Source organism: Podarcis tiliguerta, assembly GCF_965153285.1.
Source record: "Podarcis tiliguerta genome assembly, chromosome: 18".
NCBI classification, from domain to species: domain Eukaryota; kingdom Metazoa; phylum Chordata; class Lepidosauria; order Squamata; family Lacertidae; genus Podarcis; species Podarcis tiliguerta.
In genome coordinates this window covers 9,101,936-9,121,665 of record NC_139551.1, presented here as the reverse complement: position 1 = coordinate 9,121,665, position 19,730 = coordinate 9,101,936, and the positions used below count along the sequence as shown (strand labels likewise).

The following is a 19,730-nucleotide window of genomic DNA, read 5'->3' as shown; positions in this document are numbered from 1 at the left end:
CCACTCTGGTGAGACAGTCCGCGGGCAGGGAGGGTCTCAACCTGCGTACCAGATGGAGCTGGTAAACAGCTGCCCTGGACACAGAGTTGACCTGTGCCTCCATGGACAGCTGTGAGTCCAAAATGACTCCCACCTGGTCCTTCAGGGGTAAAGTGGTACCTCAGGTTAAGAACAGTTTCAGGTTAAGAACGGACCCCCAGAACAATTTAAGCTCTTAACCCGAGGTACCACTGTATCTAAGAAAATAAGCCATGGCAACATTTAAAAGGCAAAACAATGCCAGGGCAGTGGTGGAAAACACAGTCAAGATTTATTGTGTGGCATGCAGAATATCCTGCCTGATTGGGAAAGAATTTACACAGAACACCAGTCAGAAACTCTCTAACTTTTTCTTGGTTCCAGAATTGTTGCAGTTAACTAAATCCCCAGGCTACCTTATAATTTTGGCAGCTGAAGCCATGAAGAAAGCCATTCATAAGCTACCTATTTACTGCCAACAGCCTTAAGTTAGCTAATTTGTCGCATTGTGCTCCAAACTGTGTTTGCAAAGAGTATTAAGGCAACAGGCATAGCTTCATAGCTTAGTTCAGTGCACACTTAAATATATAAAGAGATGGTCATAGATGAATTCAACCTCTGGCTACTGCCAGGGTGCACTAGCTTTGCAGCCATTTCATAGCTGAAATGCCCTGGATGATTTTCTTTGCTCATCCAGTTTCTGAAATGAGACACACCTAGAGGGGAAGCTCTATCAAAAAAGTGAAGCCCTACAGAAAAATGTCTTTGTAGGAAGGGGGCAGGAAGCCGCTTCAGCTGTTTCATGTAGGAGAAGCAGGGGCCAGGAAGAGAGGAGCAGCTCTAAACCTGTTGGGTTGCTAGGGGCAACCCGAGAACCTTGACTTGCAAGTTTGCAGCCAAGGGAGCTAGTAACTGGCTGGCAGGAGTAAGAGCTGAGATCTGAGGGATGAAATGGGGGCCGGCAGTGAAACTGATGAAAGCCAAAAACATTGTGCAAGGAATGAATTTTTTCTTTGCAAGCTGTCTTAGTCGGTCTTAAAGGGGAGCTCTTCTGTGTGGGCTTGCTGGTGGGTGTGGGGAGTGATAATTTGCAGAGCCCTTGAAATGCAGGGTGGGAGGCTGTTGTGGCTCTTTGAGTGAGTGTCATAGACAGGTACTGAGTTTTGTGACTGCAAATCAATCTGTTACCCAGGAGATGGGTAGATATCTAAAATCCAGGCTTCTTTGGCTTATGCTGTTTACAAAGGGAGTGTGTAGGTGTGCTGTATTTGTAAAGAGAAGGTTTTCTGTGTGCTTCTCTTTGTCAAGAAGGTTGGAAGGTTGTCACAACTTACTTAAGGAGTGAGCAACATATCTGCTCAAGAGGGGGTGCTTTTCAACCTCTTGGAATGCAAAGACATGGTGAGAGCTGCTGAATTTCAGCAACGTTGCTCCACCTCACTATGAACTTTTCCTGGCTGTGCTGGCTTGGTTCTTAGATTTAAAAAGGATGTATTTTTTTGATCCACTGGGGTTAGGGGAAATCATTTGTAGTTAGGCGTTCAAAGGGCCAGATAATACCTGGGCTCAATGGGTTGCATATCATAAATTTCTCACACCTCTTTTTAAATGTTTCAGCACTAATAAATACATGTGGCATGGAATACTGGTGCTTGTGATTCTACCCCCACCGCTGCACCAAGCACTGCCTAAATCTGCAGTATTTGGAACTGTTCCATCATTTCAGTTCAGGTTACACACATATAATCGGAGAGTCAACAAACAGCGAATGAAATAACTGGTGCAAAGTGCTGTCTTCCTAGTACTTTGATACTTAAGCATACAGGGAATCATATCAGAAGCTTCCTGTGTAGGGAAAATGGGGCAGCCAAAGACACATAGGTAGTTGAAAACATTTGGAATCAATGCTATGGGACATGTGTCAAAAATTCCAGTATCTATGAACATATGAAGCTACTTTGATAATGAGGGCAAACTATTGCCCCACCTGTCCCAAACTGGCAGCAACTCTCCAGGGTCTTGGGTAGAAGGCTGGGTCTTCAGCTGGAGAAGCTAGGGGTTGAATTGGAGCCCCTTTTCTTGCCAAAGGGCCCAGCGCGCTGACCCCCCCCCCAAAAAATAGCTCTTGCTTGCTCTGCTCTGTGGCTTCCAGGAGGTAAGAAACAGTAGAAGACTTGTCATTCTTTGATCACTGAGATCCTCTGATGGGGCTAATTCCCCATGCCTCTGAAGTTTGGGTGGCCTTCACTAGGGGAGAGGCTTCAGGGTGGCAGGCCGTGCCCTGTGGAACTCCCTGTCAGTACAGATCCATCAGAAACCAACCATGCCTTTTTTCAGACTTCTTCTGAAAGCTACCATTTAGACAGGCTTCCACAATATGGATTTCTCTTTTTAACCAACCAGTATGTATTGAATCATTGATGTTTTAAATCAGGGGTCAGCAAACATTTTCAGCAGGGGGCTGGTTCACTGTCCCTCAGACCTTGTGAGGGGCCGGACTATATTTTGGAAAAGAAAAAAAAAGGAACAAATTCCTATGCCACACAAATAACCCAGAGGTGCATTTTAAATAAAAGGGCACATTATACTCATGTAAAAACATGATTCCCAGACGGTCCGCTGGCTGGATTTAGAAGGCGATTGGGCTGGATCCGGCCCCTGGGTCTTAGTTTGCCTACCCACATTTTAAATTATATTTTAGGGATATTTCTGGACTGATTTTACCATATTTTGTAAGCCACCTTGATATATTTATGAAAGTGCGGATAAGAAATATATAAGGTGATAGAAGTTGTAGTTTAGTAACATCTGGAAGGCCAGAGGTTCTTCACACCTGAACTGGAGGCTGACTAGTAAGTGAAAACCATAGGTGTGCCCCTTGTGTTAGTTTATTTATTTCAGCCATTTATATGCCACTTGATCATAGAAGTTTCTCAGCAGTGTGCCGAAAAAAATTACAAGTAGCCATAGTGGGGGGAAATAAATTAAAATTAATCATACAAACAGAAAACCTCTTAAATGCCTGTTGAAATAGAAAAGTCTTTGTCAGTTGGCTGAAGTTCAACAGGGAGAGTGGCCATTTGAATGCAGTTCTTTTTGCCACTACCGGAAACGTGTCGTCAGGCTTCCTAAAGTGCTGCCTTCCTGGGAAGGCTGTATAGTTCACTTTTCCCAAGGTTGGGTTGTTGTATCCAATGTCAGTAGACTCACTGAAATGAAAGGAGATGACAAACCTAGCTCCATTAATTTCAGTAGCTCTAGTCTGAGTAGAATTTCACTGGGTACAACCCCTCTGACTTAAAAGCTTATATCCTTGTTTTGAAAACTTACATGTGGCAGCTTGCTCTAGTAACATGCTGACATTTGGGAATTCAGAATATTTGTTTGGGTCATGCTCTCCCCTTTTTAAAAAATAAAAGGAGATTTCTATGTTAACCACTTGCCATTATAAACCTTATTTTTCTAGGGTGTGTGTGGCTTATCAATTAAGACAAATGCGTTTACAAGATGAGATCTGGAGGTAGTGCTGTTCCTGGGCCTTGCTGCAGCCGTAATGGAAGGGTTTCAGAGCAACTGGCAGAAATGATATTTCTGGATATTTGAACATCTCCCTTTTGTTTTGACACCTCGCCTTGAGGTTAATGAGCGAACAGTTTGATCTTCCCTGACATTTTGACTTCCTCCCCGAGGATAGCCTGTTATCACTGTCTCTCCTGGAGCAGAGAAACCAGAGAGCTTAAAACAGAAGATTAAATTGCTGTTTGGCGATAGGCAGGTAGGTTAAGCACTGGAGAAAGGAGCTGGTGGCCATCAGGATTGGCAAGTGGGGACGCTATCCCACCAATGTGGCAAAACTGGTTAGGTGGTTGAGTGCTGAGGTTCCAGATAAGAATTCCTATGGGTACAGTTGTTAGCTACCTGGAATTTACTATCGAAAGCTAGCATTTGGCATAAAATACGGATCTCTAAGAAAATGTGGACTTACAATATAGATTATTAATGTAGCCTTGTGTCTTAAGAGGCTCTGCTGTGAGCTGGGCTCTGATCTAGCTTCTGCCATGAGCTTGCTTAATGGCCTCAAGCAAGCCACTGTGTCTCTGCCTCACCCCTTTCCCCATCCGCAAGATATGGATAGCAAAACTGCCCTACCTTACATGGTTGTTTGGAAAGATACTGAGTGCTTTGAAAACGCCAAAGAGCTATAATACAGCAGCTGTATAGATGTGAAATGTTTCTTTGAAGGAAGGCTGCTGGTAGATGAGATGTTAATCAGCAGGGCGTGGTATACGGAGACTACGGGAGTCCTGTTTTGCCTTCGGATTGATAAGATGTTTTTTCAGGGATCAGTGCCTGTGTCAGGCTGCAGGGAGAAATATCTTCTGAACTGCTGCCAGTGACTGAAAACCAAAGATCCTTGTTCATTGTTGGTATTCCTTCTTGCTGTTTTTGCTACCTAAACATACACACACGTACTTAGTCATGGGGAAGTGCAGAGAATATGCCCAATCTCTCCATTGCTTTTTATATCGGTCCTGGAGGTTTTGTTAAACATGATAAGAAGGGACCAATTGGTTAAAGGTATACAAGTGGGACAAAAAATTGAGAAAGAGGGAAAGGATTTGCTGAATTAGCTAATTTGAACTAGAATACAAAAAAGGGAGGTGTGAGGAAGTCGAGGAATCAAGTAAATGAAAGATAAAGATACAGAAATTGGATGTGTTTTTAAATGTTTTTGTTTTTTCTTTCTATTTTTGATGTATTGCTTGTTAATTTTTTATTGTTTTTTTTCCTCTCATACTTTTTTCTGTAACTATAAAACCTCTAATAAATATTATTATAAAAAAAGAGAGAATATGGGCGGGGTGCGTTTAGGCAGAGACTACCCCTTAATTTTCTGATATCATGCATGGTGCTGGGCAGGGGTGCCTACTTGAACAAAATATTGCTGGGGGGGTGGGGAGGTAAGCCCCGCCCCGCACAATCAACTTCATGAAACGGTACTCACACACTATTTGGCAATGCCTAACAACTTGGGGGGGGGGGGTCCTCTCAAATATTTTAAGGAGAGGTCTCAGCCCCTATGAGTTGGCTGCTATTGCGCTGCGGAAATACTTCACATTGAGATGTTAGAATAACACCTGCAGAAACCATGCCATTTTAAGACTTCATTTTGGGGGGGGAGGTGCCAGCATCAATTTTTAAGGCAATTGCATAACCAGATTCCTGAAACATTTCTAGGTCTGATCCTGTGAACTTGAGAACTGGAAGCCAAAGTATTAAATCAGGGTTTTATTTTGGGACTTGCTCCTCTATCAAATAGCCATTGTATGTTGAAGTTGTAGCCTGTCCTTCTGAATAAAATCCATGGACTTCTGTTTTCTCATGGGGATTCCAATCTGATATGACTAATTATTGTGGGCTCTTTATACATGCTTGATCGGTTTCCTTCTGAGAACAAATGGAGGACAACAGCATTTGATGAGCAATGCACGCTCTTAATTTTAGAGGTTCTGGGTTTTCAAAAAGTCTTTGAGATAATAAAACCTGGTTAAATCCTCTAACACCTGTTCCTTAGGGGAATATGAGGGTCAGTTGCTCTTGTTTGTGGAAGACATTGCTCAAGCAGAAACCAAAAAGGCTTAAGCTGAAAATTAACAGTGTGATACAGAAGTTAGAGTTAAGATCTCTGAGACCAGGGTTTGTATCCTCATTCAGCCGCATGATCTTCACTGTCTCTCAGCCTAGCCTACTCCATAGTGTTGTAGTAAGGATAGAATTGATGTGAGAGAACCACATACACAACCTTGAACTCCTTGGAGCAAAACTGGGTTATAGATTGAATGAATAACTAAGATTGCTGGTGCAACGGTATGTCCAGGTCATTTGGAATATTCCAGGAGAGGGAGGGATGCAGGCAAAGCAGTTCAGAAGCCACTCCAGCTTAACTTGCCCTCTTCTTACCCCCAGCAGTTGCACTGTGAGAAGTGTCCTGATGAAATTTTATGTGTTTATATACAAACATAGTTGGAAGGAATTTTTTAATTTTGTTTCGACTACGGCAGACCAACACGGCTACCTACCTGTATGTTGACACTGTTTGCTCTGTTAACCTTATAATGCCATTTAATGTTACCTGTAGTTTGCCTTGGAAGGATTTGTATCCTGACAGGTGGGATATAAATAACTGAAATAAATATCCATCACATAGGAGTGCATTAGGTGGCTGTTTTAACTGGATTAATGCTATCCATTAGTTTGCCCTCTGATTTCTAAACCTCCATGACTTAGGGGCTCACAATTCCACTTACAAGGGCAGTGATCCTTCTGCCTTATGTGTGTAACGAACTGAGCCGCTGCCTTCTTCTTGGAGCTGGGGAGAAGATACAAGATGACATCAACAGTTGTGCTGTGCTTTCCTCCTACTGCACTTGGGGTGGGGGATGATCCCGGTGGCTGCTGTGCTTCAGAGGTGCTGTGAGGGCCTCTGGAGCACCTCAGAACTACCAGGTTGATCCGCTGTCCCTCTGTATATTAAATGTTGGAACGGGGAGGGGAGTGAGGCACTGTTGCTGAGGTTTGGAGATGCAGCACTGAGGCAAGGAAGAAGGGCTACCCCTATGCTATCCGTATAATCAGTTATCAGTAATCAATATATTCATATATGCTCACACATAATCAGGGCTTACGGTATTTTATAATCCATTTTGAATCAAAGGGAAGCTGTGCCTTAGCTAACTGCATACTACTTGAAACAGCAAAATTAGGAGCCGACCTTTCCCCTACAAACATCCGTGTACCCTGGACAAGGGGGAGACGTGAATCAGAGATTCTGGTACAAAATCCCCTCAGATACAGGCTAAATTCATCCACAGAACAGGAAGAGCAAAACCACAAAATCTCCAAAACTCCCTGTCCTGTCATAACTAGGGGAGAGCGTCACTGCAAGCAACGGAAAGCAGAACTAGAACTCTGTGCTTGACCAGGAGCTGGAAGCATGGCAAGAAGCTTGCTAATTGGCTAATTTCGCTGGCGATATCGTGACTGCCTCATGGTTGTCTCATGATCTATGATTTGCTGTGATCTGCTCAGGTATAAAGACCTCTGGATTTCTGTCAATCGGGGTCCCAGTTCCTTTTGGAAGAGATTCCAAACTGGGTCCTTATTGCCTGGCAATAAACTTCACCTTCCAATTCTCCATTGCTGAGTCTGCCTGATCCTTATTGACGCCAAGAGGGTACCTGCTTACGTTCATGTGCTTCAGCACAAGTCATAGGCAAGACCCCACCTATCTTGGGTGGGCCAGAGTTCTGACAACCACAACTGTTTGTTGACTTCTTCCTATAACCAAGAGAGAGCATTGCTGGAGGAGGGTTAGGTTTCACCCCGTCCCATCCATCTCCTCCTTCGTTATGTGGCTCTGTATGTGATGTGCTACTAGTGCAACGGCTGGGCTCAGTTCATTTTTTCTTCCATTCTTAAATTTGTTGATCATTTGAAAGAAGGCACTGAGTCCCCTCCTGTTAAATGCAAGCCAAGCGTGCTCTGGCTGTTCTTTCTGTGTGTTTGTTGGCCATGGGCTGCAGATATTTCCTCCTATTCTGCTTTTAAGCGCATTAACACAATTTTCTGGGTTCCTGTCCAAGCAAACTCCTTTTAATTCTCTCCCTGGGACTCCTCTCTAGAACTTCATGCATTGCCTTTGCAGTCTGCAGACTCTGATAACGCAGTAACCATGTTCCAACATATTAAACTTTTAACATCCTCAAGATTCAATTAATCTTATCTTTACAACTCCCAATTACAGGCACTAATTAAGTGAAAGTAGCATAGTAGACCTAAGGATGTTGCATTAATCATCTGCTGCCTCATACGCCTTTTCCAAATCCTTCGACATATTCCCAGAAGGAATGGAATAGTTCAGTTCCTGTTCATTTATTTTTTTTTAGGGTTGTTAATCCCACAAAGGAGTGTTTGTATCTGGATTAATTTACTCATTTGTTTCATGTTACCGATAAATGGCATTAAAAAAATTAAAAAGTCCAAGATGAGCAAAACTGAATTATTTGATAATTACACAGTTTAAAGGGCCATTGTTGTGGCTTTAGTTAAAAGAGTTGTGGGTCACACTAAAGATTTCTTCTTATTTCATAAGATTAGCTGTTACAGGATGGCTTTCTGTTCCTGGAAAATTGTTTTTTGTTTCTGTTTTAAGCTGCCAGTTTAAATCAGCTTAAACACTAAGTCTTGAAGAATCCTCTTTCTGTACAATTTTTCTTCCTGGACATCCTGTTACATTAGATTTTACATTATGAGTCTTCAGATCACTTCAGAGGGCAGAAAATATCACTTTGGTCTAGGGAGAATTTAGGATATGATTTCCATGCTTTCGTTTGAATTTCCACTATGGTTAAAGCCACAGTTTTCAGAGTATTGCAAACTTCCCTCATGGGAGCGGTGCAGCAGGGTGATAAATGAAGCACTGAGTGTGTACACAAGCACTGAAGCCAAGAGTATTATTTCCAGGAGGCATGGGGAATCCGTCTTAGCCAGAGGGCTGTATTCCCTCATGAGAAACCTTCTGGGGCCACATGCTAGTGGTGGGCTGAGCCAGAGGAAAAAGTTCCCTTTGAGGAGTAGGCTACATTCTAGCCATGCAAAAGTCAGGTTTCCACCTGCTGTTTATGCAGTTCTGAATCATTCTGGGGCGAAGAGCTATAAACAGCCTTGAGGTCCTGCCCTCTGACCAATGAAACAGTGCAGTGGTACCTCGGGTTACAAACACTTTGGGTTACAGACTCCGCTAACCCTTGGGTTAAGAATTTCTCTTCTCAGGATGAGAAGAGAAATTGTGCTCTGGCGGCACAGTGGCAGCAGGAGGCCCCATTAGCTAAAGTGGTACCTCAGGCTATGAATGATTTCAGGTTAAGAACGGATCTCTGGAACGAATTAAGTTCATACAGTGGTACCTTGGGATGCGAACGGGATCCGTTCTGGAGCCCCGCTCGCATCCCGAATGGAACGCAAGACGCGTCTGCACGTGCGCGGGTCGCGTTTCACCACTTCCGCGCATGCGCATGATGTTATTTAGACCATCTGTGCATGCGCGAGCGGCGAAACCCGGAAGTAATGCGCTCCGTTACTTTCGGGTTGCCGCAGAGCGCAACCCGAAAGCGCTTAACCTGAAGCGTATTTATCCCGAGGTATGACTGTACTTGAAGTATGAGGGAAAGGTAGAAGAGGCCCTGAGTATCCAAATGTGTAGGACCTCCTGGTTCAGTTATTGGTGCAGAGGGTGGGTGGAGATTAGAGCCTAAGGCTTGCTCCAGATATCTCTTCAGGGAAAAAATGGTGGATGGAGAGTGGCAATTGTTGGCAATCGACCCCCTCGGGAAAGGCTGACTCCTCTTCCCAGGCACTGGGGCCTCTTGCCGGTGGTCATCCTCTGGCAGATCTACGCTCTGTCCAGAGAGACCGGTGATAAGCGACACCTCCCATTTGGAAGATGCACACACACTTTCCCCTTGCATCTCAGCAGAAGAAAGAATCAGTCTGAAAGTAGCCTAAAAATCTACTTTATTTAACAGACTGTACACGGAGCTAGTACAAATCATGTCTGCTCTCTCAGCAGCCTCTGTACAATTCCCTCCACCCTCCTTTGCAGTAACAACAGGAAGGTCTCAAGTTACACTGAGAACACAACCTTTAGAACGGCGTAGGACATCCTGTCTCACTCTCGGTAACATCAGAAGAATCACATGATGTAAACAATGTGCTGCTAGTTCGCAGCTGGTGAGCGCACAAATCCCAACACCAATTTGGGCCCCAGGATATGGGTGCCCAGTGGCGCCCGCAACGTAACATGACACCACGACATCACGTTAGGTAGGCACATTTGCAGTGGTGCTTCTGAGGCTGCATGGTGTGGTAAGAATTCACATCTTCACCACCTTGTTTGTTACCCAGGTGAGGATCAACCACCTTTTGAATAAACCATAGAAACAAGGAAACTTATTTCCAAGTCCAGCATCCAAATTTCGGGATCCAGTGTTGGTATTATAGCTATTGCAATAGGGCAGAGCTCACTCCACTCAACTGGCACGTTGAAGTACTATATAAGCTTTTGTTCTGAAGTGCCTTCAAACACAGCATACAAAGAGTCATAAAACATCTTCACATACGTCAGGAAGTAAAGCACACATGGCTCCCTACTGGTATCATACTGGGGCTCCATACTGGACCCTCACGTCACCTTGGAATAGCCCCGATGTGCCCAGACCATTTGACCATTTTCGGTCTTGGATGTCTGGCGCTACCCTGGCAACCTAGCCTTCAGTGAGGGAATAACATCATAAAATCCTCTTCCTGGGTCTCAGATAGCTTCAAGGATAGCTGGTTCACACTCTGGTTCTAAAACATCCTGCCATTTGTACCACTTTCAGGGGTAGATAAGGAGATATGAAATGCAGTGTGTGTGTGGGGGGGGGGGGAGACTCACAAATGCAGAACACACAAAAATCAAGCCTAATACATTCTAATAGGTTAAATACAATTAAAGTTGTATTTACCAGAAGTTGTATCGGAGGCCTGGCAGGGCCTCGGACATTGCTTCCTAAAGGTAAAAGGTACCCCCTGCCCGTACGGGCCAGTCTTGACAGACTCTAGGGTTGTGCGCCCATCTCACTCAAGAGGCCGGGGGCCAGCGCTGTCCGAAGACACTTCCGGGTCACGTGGCCAGCGTGACATCGCTGCTCTGGCGAGCCAGAGCCGCACACGGAAACGCCGTTTACCTTCCCGCTAGTAAGCGGTCCCTATTTATCTACTTGCACCCAGGGGTGCTTTCGAACTGCTAGGTTGGCAGGCACTGGGACCGAACAGCGGGAGCGCACCCCGCCGCGGGGATTCGAACCGCCGACCTTTCGATCGGCAAGCCCTAGGCACTGAGGCTTTAACCCACAGCGCCACCCACGTCCCCATTGCTTCCTAGGCCACGCCCAAAGTCTGGTTTTATACCAGTCGCTTGGCGGCTTCGCCGGGCCTCAGATGTCGCCTTGGAGGTCATGTTGGGGCTCCGACTCAACTTCCGGTACAAAACCAGAAGTCACATCAGAACCCCGTGGTCTTAGCCCCCACAAAAAACATTGTGAGTGCCCAAGCACCCAGCGTTCCCTAGAGTTGGTGCCAGTGTGGTGAATGGGAGTAAGTAGCATAATCTACAAACAGGCTCTCAGTGAATCAGTGTGGTAATGAGCTCTGTTTTTAAAATTTCAATCTTATTGATGAGCACTTTTGTTTCCGTTGCTAGGTATGCTATACCTCCAGAACATGGGAAGCGGTTGGAGAGACTGGCAAAAGGTAAGTTTGTATCTGCTAGTGACCTTGTATGTTCAAGCAACAGCTCAAGGCCTTATTTTTGAGGTGTGAGCCAGTAATTTGGGGCTGCTTCAGACTGCGACACAATTCTATAACAGAAAGACCCATGCAGCTCATGTGCATTATATGATATATCTAGATTTATGAATTTTGCTATGTGCTAACATTTTATTTTAAAATACTTTTATATCACCTTCAATAAGAATATCTCAAGGCAGTTCACAAAAAACATTCTAATATGATGGATACGGTAAATACAGCAGTGACAAAGTCAGGATAAATTCAGCGCGCTGGTATTAAGGATCAGGAAAGGCCTTGGAGAATAATTTTTAGCAAGTGCCAAAAAACTAGAACAGTAGATGCTTGCCTTATCTCACAGGGCAGGTGGTTCTATAAGCTGGGAGCCACAACGAAGAAACCCCTCCAAGTTGTCACAAGGTGGACCTTTCGCAGGCTGTGCAACAACCACGAAAGCCTTGTTCAAATATTTTAGTGACTTGGACTGGTCTATCCAGTACACAGCATCAGTGGCGTAGCGTGGGGGGTGCAGGGGGGGCCGGCCGCACCGGGCACAACATCTGGGGGGGGGGCGCACTCGCACTCGCAGCTCTCTGCCCCTACCTGGCTCACTCACTCTAGGGGGCGCAAATTACTTGCCTTGCCCCGGGTGCTGACAACCCACGCTACGCCACTGCACAGCATTTCCTCAGATAACCTGTTCTAAGTTGTTTAGGGCTTCATAGACCCAGTAATATGTTGGCAGCCGCTGCAGTTCTTTTAAAAGTGGTGTAACATGCTTCTGGTAAGCTTCTCCTGTTAGCAATCTAATCACCCTGGACCAGCCTTAAAGGCAGCGCCACGGTGAGCAGATTACAGTGGCCCAGTCTTGAGGTTAGCAATACATGGGACACTGCGGTCAGGCTTTTTGAGACTGGGAACTCTTGAGGCGCTCTTAACCACTGCAGCCAACTGGGCCTCCAGCTGCAATGATGGACCTAGGAGCACCCACAGACTGTGTACCTGTTTCTTCAATGGGAGTGCAGCTCATCAAAAACAGGGAGGTCACCTAATAATTCCTGGACTTAGAAAACCCACAAGGCCCCTCATATTGGGATCCAGCCTCAGCTTCTTGGCCTAATCTAGACTGCTGCTGCATCCACGCAGCATGCCACAATTTGTGCAGGCACATTGTCTTTGTCTATGATCTTTGAGAATTCTTGGAGAACAGGTGAAGTCTCTACAGATTGGAAGCGGGCAAATGTTTCCATCTTCAAAAATGGGAAAAAGGGAGACCCAGGTAACTACCACCTGGTGAGTTTGACTTCAATACCAGGGAAGGACCTAGAACAGATAATTCAACAGTTGGTCTATGAGCATTTAGAAAAGGATGCTGTGATTACTATGACCCAGCATGGGTTTCGCAAAAATAGGTCATGCCAGACCAATCTGATTTCTATTTTTGATGGAATTACAAATGTTGTGGATCAGGGAAATGTTGTGGACACAGTGTATCTTGATTTCAGTAAGGCTTTTGACAAAGTCCCCCGTGATGTTCTCTCAAGGAAGCTGGTAAAATGTGGGTTGAGTGATGTAACTGTTAGGTGGATTTGCAGCTGGCTGACTGACCGAACCCAAAGTACTCATTAATGGTTCCTCGTCATCCTGGAAAAAAGTGACAAGTGGGGAGGCAAGGTTCTGCCCTGGGCCCATTGTTGTTCAACGTCTTTATAAATGACTTGGATGAAAGAATTGAGGGGGTGCTCATCAGATCTGCAGATGACACCAAACTGGAAGAGGTGGCTAATGTCACAGGAAGCAGAAACAGAATTCAAAATGACCTTAACAGATTGGAGAACTGGGTGCAAAATGAATTTCAAAAGGGACAAATGTAAGGTTCTACACCTAGGGATGAAGAACCAGATGCACAAATAGAGGATGGGGGACACCTGGCTTACTAGAAGTACATGTGAAAAGAATTTAGGTAGGGGTGTTGGTGGACCACAAGCTTAACATGAATTAATAGTGTGATGCGGCAGCAAAAAAAACCCTAGAGCTATTCTAGGCTGCATCAACAGAAGTAGAGTGTCCAGATTAAAAAGTAATAGTACCACTGTATTCTGCCTTGGTTGGACCACGCGTGGAATACTGTTTCCAATTCTGGGCACCACAATTTAAGAAGGATGGTGACAAGCTGGAATGTGTGCAGAGGAGGGCAACCAAGATGGTCAAGGGTCTGGAAACTAAGCCTTATGAAGTATGGTTGAAGGAGCTGAGTATGTTTAGCCTGGAGAAGAGACTGAGAGGAGATATGAGAGCCATCTTCAAATCTTTTAAGGTCTGTCACATGGAAGAGGAAATATGCTTGTTTTCTTCTCTGGAGGGTAGGACTTGAACCAGTCACTTCAAGTTACAAGAAAGAACTTTCAAAAAACCTCTGACAGTAAGAGCTGTTTGACTATGGAACAGACTCCCACAAGAAGTGGTGGACTCCCCTTCAAACAGAGTTTGGATGGCCATCTGTCATGGATGCTTTAGCTGAGATTTTTTGCATTGCAAGGGGTTGGACTAGATTCCCCTTGGGGTCCCTTCCAACTCTGTGATTCTTGGCTCAGACCCAAAATAAGTGTGTCATTAACATACTGATGATACTGTGTTAAAACAGCACTGGAAGCAAGGTGGTACCTTGTGACATCCCATAAAATCACTAGCGGGAACTGAAGTATAGTCCCTTAATGACAACCCTGCAGGCAGGAGCAGAATATTGCCTCCAGCTTCCAACACACTTGATTGTAACAAAACATCCAAGCGATTTACGCTAAGCGAGTTTAGTAACACACCATGGTTAATCGTATCAAAAGCCACACCTTGTCACACTGCAAACAGCTTGTTAAAGAGTCAGTATGGAGTGTCTTCATTTGTTCTAGGTGAATACTATGAATATAGCCCAGAAAGTGTCTTAAGATAAATTGGAAGCTCTCTGCCCCCAAAAGCAACTGATACGAGGCAGAGCTCTTGACTGTCTTACCTGGTAGTGTTGGCATAATCCTGAACTTGGAGTCAACCGCTCTTCTCAGTGTGAGCACCACTGTGATGGTGTACTCCAATCATTTCCTTAAATGTGTTACTCGAGCTTGGTCCAGGATTTTTTTTTTATTAGCTAGCAGTAAGGATTCAGGAACTGCTCTTTGCCAAGGAACTGAAATAGCATGAAAAGGCTAGCATTTTTCATCCAGTATGAAAAAAAATGAAAACTAGCTCTGGCGAGCATCTGGAATGAAATGCTGAGTTGGTGCAAATGTATATGTGATGTATTGTTGTGAGAGGACCTCTTGGAGCATACACTTATTTATTTAATTGAATGGATTTTAAAAGTTGCTTTTCTGGGAAAGCCCATTCAAAGTGGGTTGCAACATTCAGAACCCCCACAATGGGTGAACAATAAATAAACTATAGAGACACAAACCTGTAAAAAAAAACAACAAAAACAACAACAATTAAAACAATGACAATCAGACAACAAACAGTAATATCTCATGCCTGGAATAAATTTGCCAAAATCAGACCTCTCCAGATAGGGCCACAATTGGCTTACCAGCTGAAACTGGTAAAGGTCGTTAATTGTCTCTGGGACTCCCCAGGGCAGTGTAGAATCCAATATCACTCTCAAACAGCATATTTGACCCTTCCACTACCCCGTCCATTACCAGCTGTAATCTTCCTTCTGGAGCTGGGGTCTCCCAATCCACAATGCCTATGTCTTGCTCAGAGTTAATTGCCGTTTGTTTGCCTTTGTCCATCACAGAGTGGCCTCCAAGCATCAGTTCAAATTTTCAACAGCCTCTCTGGGTTCAGAAGAGGAAACCAAAAGGTAGAAGTGAGTGGCACCTATTCTTGGATGTCTTCCTCCAGCATCTTCATGTAGATGATGGATAGCATAATCCAGAGCCCTGCAGAGCCCCATAAATCAATAGTCATGGGGAAGAGCAAAAGTCTCCCCGCATCACCTACTGAGTACATCCATCCAGGAAGGACTGAAAGCAGCCCAACCCCAACAGATGGCCCAGGAGGTTACCATGATCAGTGGTACTGGCAAGGGCCAGGAGGACTTACAGGGTAGCGCACACACCCTGTTCATCCTCAGGCACCTGCTGGGGTGACCGAGACTGTGTCCATTCCAAAACCAGGGCTGAATCCAGACTGGAATGGATTCAAATAATCAGCTTCATCCATAGCCTGGAGCTATGTGGCCATTGTTGTTTAGTCGTTTAGTCGTGTCCGACTCTTCGTGACCCCATGGACCAGAGCACGCCAGGCACTCCTTTCTTCCTCTGCCTCCTGCAGTTTGGTCAGACTCATGTTTGTAGCTTTGAGAACACTCTCCAACCATCTCATCCTCTGTCGTCCCCTTCTCCTTGCGCCCTCCATCTTTCCCAACATCAGGGTCTTTTCCAGGGAGTCTTCTCATGAGGTGGCCAAAGTACTGGAGCCTCAGCTTCACGATCTGTCCTTCCAGTGAGAACTCAGGGCTAATTTCCTTAAGAATGCATGCGTTTGATCTTCTTGCAGTCCATGGGTCTCTCAAGAGTCTTCTCCAGCACCATAATGCAAAAGCATCCATTCTCCAGCGATCAGCCTTCTTTATGGTCCAGCTCTCACTTCCACACATCACTACTGGGAAAACCATAGCTTTAACTATACGGACCTTTGTTCGCAAGGTGATGTCTCTGCTTTTTAAGATGCTGTCTAGGTTTGCCATCGCCTTCCTCCCAAGGAGCAGGCGTCTTTTAATTTCGTGACTGCTGTCACCATCTGCAGTGATCATGGAGCCCAAGAAAGTAAAATCTCTCACTGCCTCCATTTCTTCCCCTTCTGTTTGCCAGGAGGTGATGGGACCAGTGGCCATGATCTTGGTTTTTTTGATGTTGAGCTTCAGACCACATTTTGCGCTCTCCTCTTTCACCGTGAAAGAGGTGGCTATGTGGCCACCAGCCTCTTAATCACTGCCCCTAGAAAAGACAGATTTCGGGACTTGTCAATAATTATTCAGAATAACAAATTTTAAATCCAGCTTTTTAAAGGAGTAGCCTTACTAACACCTCCTTGAGGCATCTCTCCTTCCCTGAGGGAAGCACCAAGTCCTCATCTTGATGTTTTCACTAGCCCAGGATCAAGCAAGCAGGTGGTAGCCTCATAGCTCCAAGCAGTCTGCCCACAACTTAACCACTTGGAATTTATGGCATCCTTTGCCCACACACCCATGTTGGTGTATCAGTGCCTTGTTTTACTATTTGGCAAATGAGGAATCTTTGTAGCAGTTCTGACTGAAGCTCAGAGAGTGGCAGGTTAACCTCTTTGAAGCTGTTATATTTTTGAACTTTCTGTTTTGCTTCCTGTTTTAAAACAAATACGGAGCATTCTAGTCAAGCAGTAAAGGATCACACAGAATATCAGAGCATTTATTAAAACAGTACGTTATAAAAGAGCAGAACTTGATGGAAGCCCTTCTAAAGAGCTTTCTTCCTCTTTGCTAGCTTCTGGACTGACAGGAGTGAGGTGGTCATGTGACCTGCTTGGGCCTCGGACAGAGGTGGCTACAACCACCTTAGCAAAGGCTATTCTATTTATCTCAATTCAAGTGGTTCCTTCAGATAACCAAGACCCCAGACTATTTAGGGCTGTTAACACTAGCTCTTTGAATAGTGCCTGAAAACAAGCTGGTAACTAATGTACTGTTCTAAAGCCAGTCTGGTACAGCTGCCCCAGCCAGTTTTAATCAGTAAACTGGCTCCCATGCTGTAAATTAACTACCGTATTTTTCGCCCTATAGGACGCACTTTTTCCCCTCCAAAAATGAAGGGGAAATGTGTGTGCGTCCTATGGGGCGAATGCAGGCTTTTGCGGAAGCCTGGAGAGTGAGAGGCGTCGGTGCGCACCGACACCTCTCGCTCTCCAGGCTCCAGGAAGCTATCCGCAAGCCTTGCGCACCCGGGGGGGGGGGAGTTCCCCCGGGTGCGCACGGCTTGCGGGCGGCAGCCTGCAGCGCGGAGCACGGGGCGCCCTTCGGAGGATGCCCCGTGCTTCGCGCAGGTGTCGGCAAGCCTTGCGCACCGGAGGGGAACTCCCCTGGGAGCGCAAGGCTTGCGGGCGGCAGCCTGCAGCACGGAGCACGGGGCGCCCTCCGGAGGACGCCCCGTGCTTCGCGCAGGTGTTGGCAACCCTTGCGCACCAGGAGGGGGGACTCCGCCGGGAGTGCAAGGCTTGCGGGCGGCAGCCTGCAGCACGGAGCACGGGGCGCCCTCCGGAGGACGCCCTGGGCTTCGTGCAGGTGTCCGCAGCCCGGCACGTGGGGCGCCCTGAAGCAGAGCGCCCCTCGCGCCAGGCAGACATCGGCCAGCCCCACAAGCTCGGGGGACAGTGGGGAGGCGCAGCGCCGCCATCCCACTGTTCCCCGACCTGGTTTTGGGGGGGAAATAAAGGGATTTCCCCCCCCTTTATTCCCCCCCCCCCCAAAAAAAGTAGGTGCGTCCTATGGGACGGAGCGTACTATGGGACGAAAAATACGGTAATTTCTTTTAGGCAGCCTCCAAAGGCACACCCCTGTTAACAGTAGTCACACCAGTGACCTGGGAAGGAAACCAGAGGCTCCCGGCAGGATTTAAATGGGTATGTTTTAAAATGCTTGTCCCAGTGGGAAGTGGGTTTTGATATGTGTGCCTTTGGAATGGTGTAGGCTAGGGCAGGATAGGCAATATCCCTCTGCTTGCTCTCTTGATCCTTACTGAAAACTTAATAATAATGCAGAATGTCTTCATAATACATTTCTCATTTCTTCATTTGTATTTAGTCTGTTAAATACAAACACCATTCATATTGATTGCTGAGCATTTTTCATTTAGAAAGTGCTTACAGGTTCAATAATTGTGGATTTAGTGGGACATAATTATTGAAGTTCTTTGTGATATATATAACAAGGCATGTGCTGGTTCAGCTGACAGTGTTATGTTATGGTCTGAATACCTATTTGTGGGGATGATAGTCTTCTCATCTTTCCTTGCCCCTCTCTACTGCACTATCTTCCCACTTTACACACCCGGAAGCAAACTGAAATTTTAAAAGACACAGGATCAAGAGCACACGTGCAGACCCTCCATGTGTCTCGATTTTCCAGGGATGTCCCTGATTTAGAGAAGCCGTCCTGGTTTCTGATCTTGAATGTCACACTTATCCTTAGGATGTCCCTATTTTCACTGGAGAAATGTTGCAGGGTATGGAGTTACCCAACCCCTGAGCCATTTGAAGGCGATCCTGTATAGGGAAGTTTTTTTAAAAAAACAACAACACAGAGTGCTGGGGCAACCCAATAAGATGTGTGGGATATAAATAGTAAAATTATCCTTATGGAATGGTATGTCCCTATATTCATCAGAAAAATGTTGGAGGGTATGCATTTGGGCCTGTCTCCCCCCCACCCCCTGTAAGGGCTAATATAATTTATGTGGTGAGGTGGCAGCTGCCCAGAGATAGGCTAATTACTTGATAAGCAGACCCCCTCTGTGACAGCCTTGTAGGTTAAAAGGTGCTATAGGAATAAAGGTAAAGGTACCCCTGCCCGTACGGGCCAGTCTTGCCAGACTCTAGGGTTGTGCGCTCATCTCACTCTATAGGCCGGGAGCCAGCGCTGTTCGCAGACACTTCCGGGTCACGTGGCCAGCATGACAAGCTGCATCTGGCAAGCCAGCGCAGCACACGGAAACGCCGTTTACCTTCCCGCTGGTAAGCGGTCCCTATTTATCTACTTGCACCCGGGGGTGCTTTCGAACTGCTAGGTTGGCAGGCGCTGGGACCTAACGATGGGAGCGCACCCCGCCGCGGGGATTCGAACCGCCAACCATGCGATCGGCAAGTCCTAGGCACTGAGGTTTTACCCACAGCACCACCCGCGTCCCTATAGGAATACTGAGTAGATATCTGATAAAACTGTTCCATTGAGGATTTTTGGCCTGATATCATCTCTCTCTCTCCTCCTTCTTCTCCTTCTCCTCTCCCTTCGTCGCAAACATGTAAGGCCCCTATGGTATACTGGTCAGAGCCATGCCGGCCTTTGAGATGCAGTCCTTCTGTTTCCACTACCTCTCCAAACAGCAATAGCAAGATGTCAAGTCTACTCCCTGTGTTAATATTTAAAATACTTAAACTTAAAGCTTGGTTTATTCACTGGGGGAATATTTTAATGCAAGCCATCCTTCACCTATTTGAATGCTTTGAAAGGGAAGTGACCGCGCTTCAGCCAACATGGAATAGGTTTTAGGGACTGGCTTACTCTCACTTTACCCACACTCTCT

The 19,730-nt window shown here is 45.8% G+C and overlaps 1 protein-coding gene across 4 annotated transcripts in view; it reads left to right on the top strand.

The window, feature by feature from the left end:
* The window catches only part of KDM4B (lysine demethylase 4B), a 200,640-nt gene that overhangs the window by 57,577 nt on the left and 123,333 nt on the right, over window positions 1–19,730 (top strand). For 3 of the 4 annotated variants that reach the window (XM_083421415.1, XM_083421416.1, XM_083421417.1), the window contains exon 6: window positions 11,321–11,370. In XM_083421415.1, coding sequence (XP_083277541.1) covers window positions 11,321–11,370 — 50 coding nt within the window. Of the gene's footprint in view, window positions 1–11,320; window positions 11,916–12,087; window positions 14,922–19,730 lie in introns of those variants that run through there. The other variant, XR_014506678.1, reaches the window with a different exon arrangement.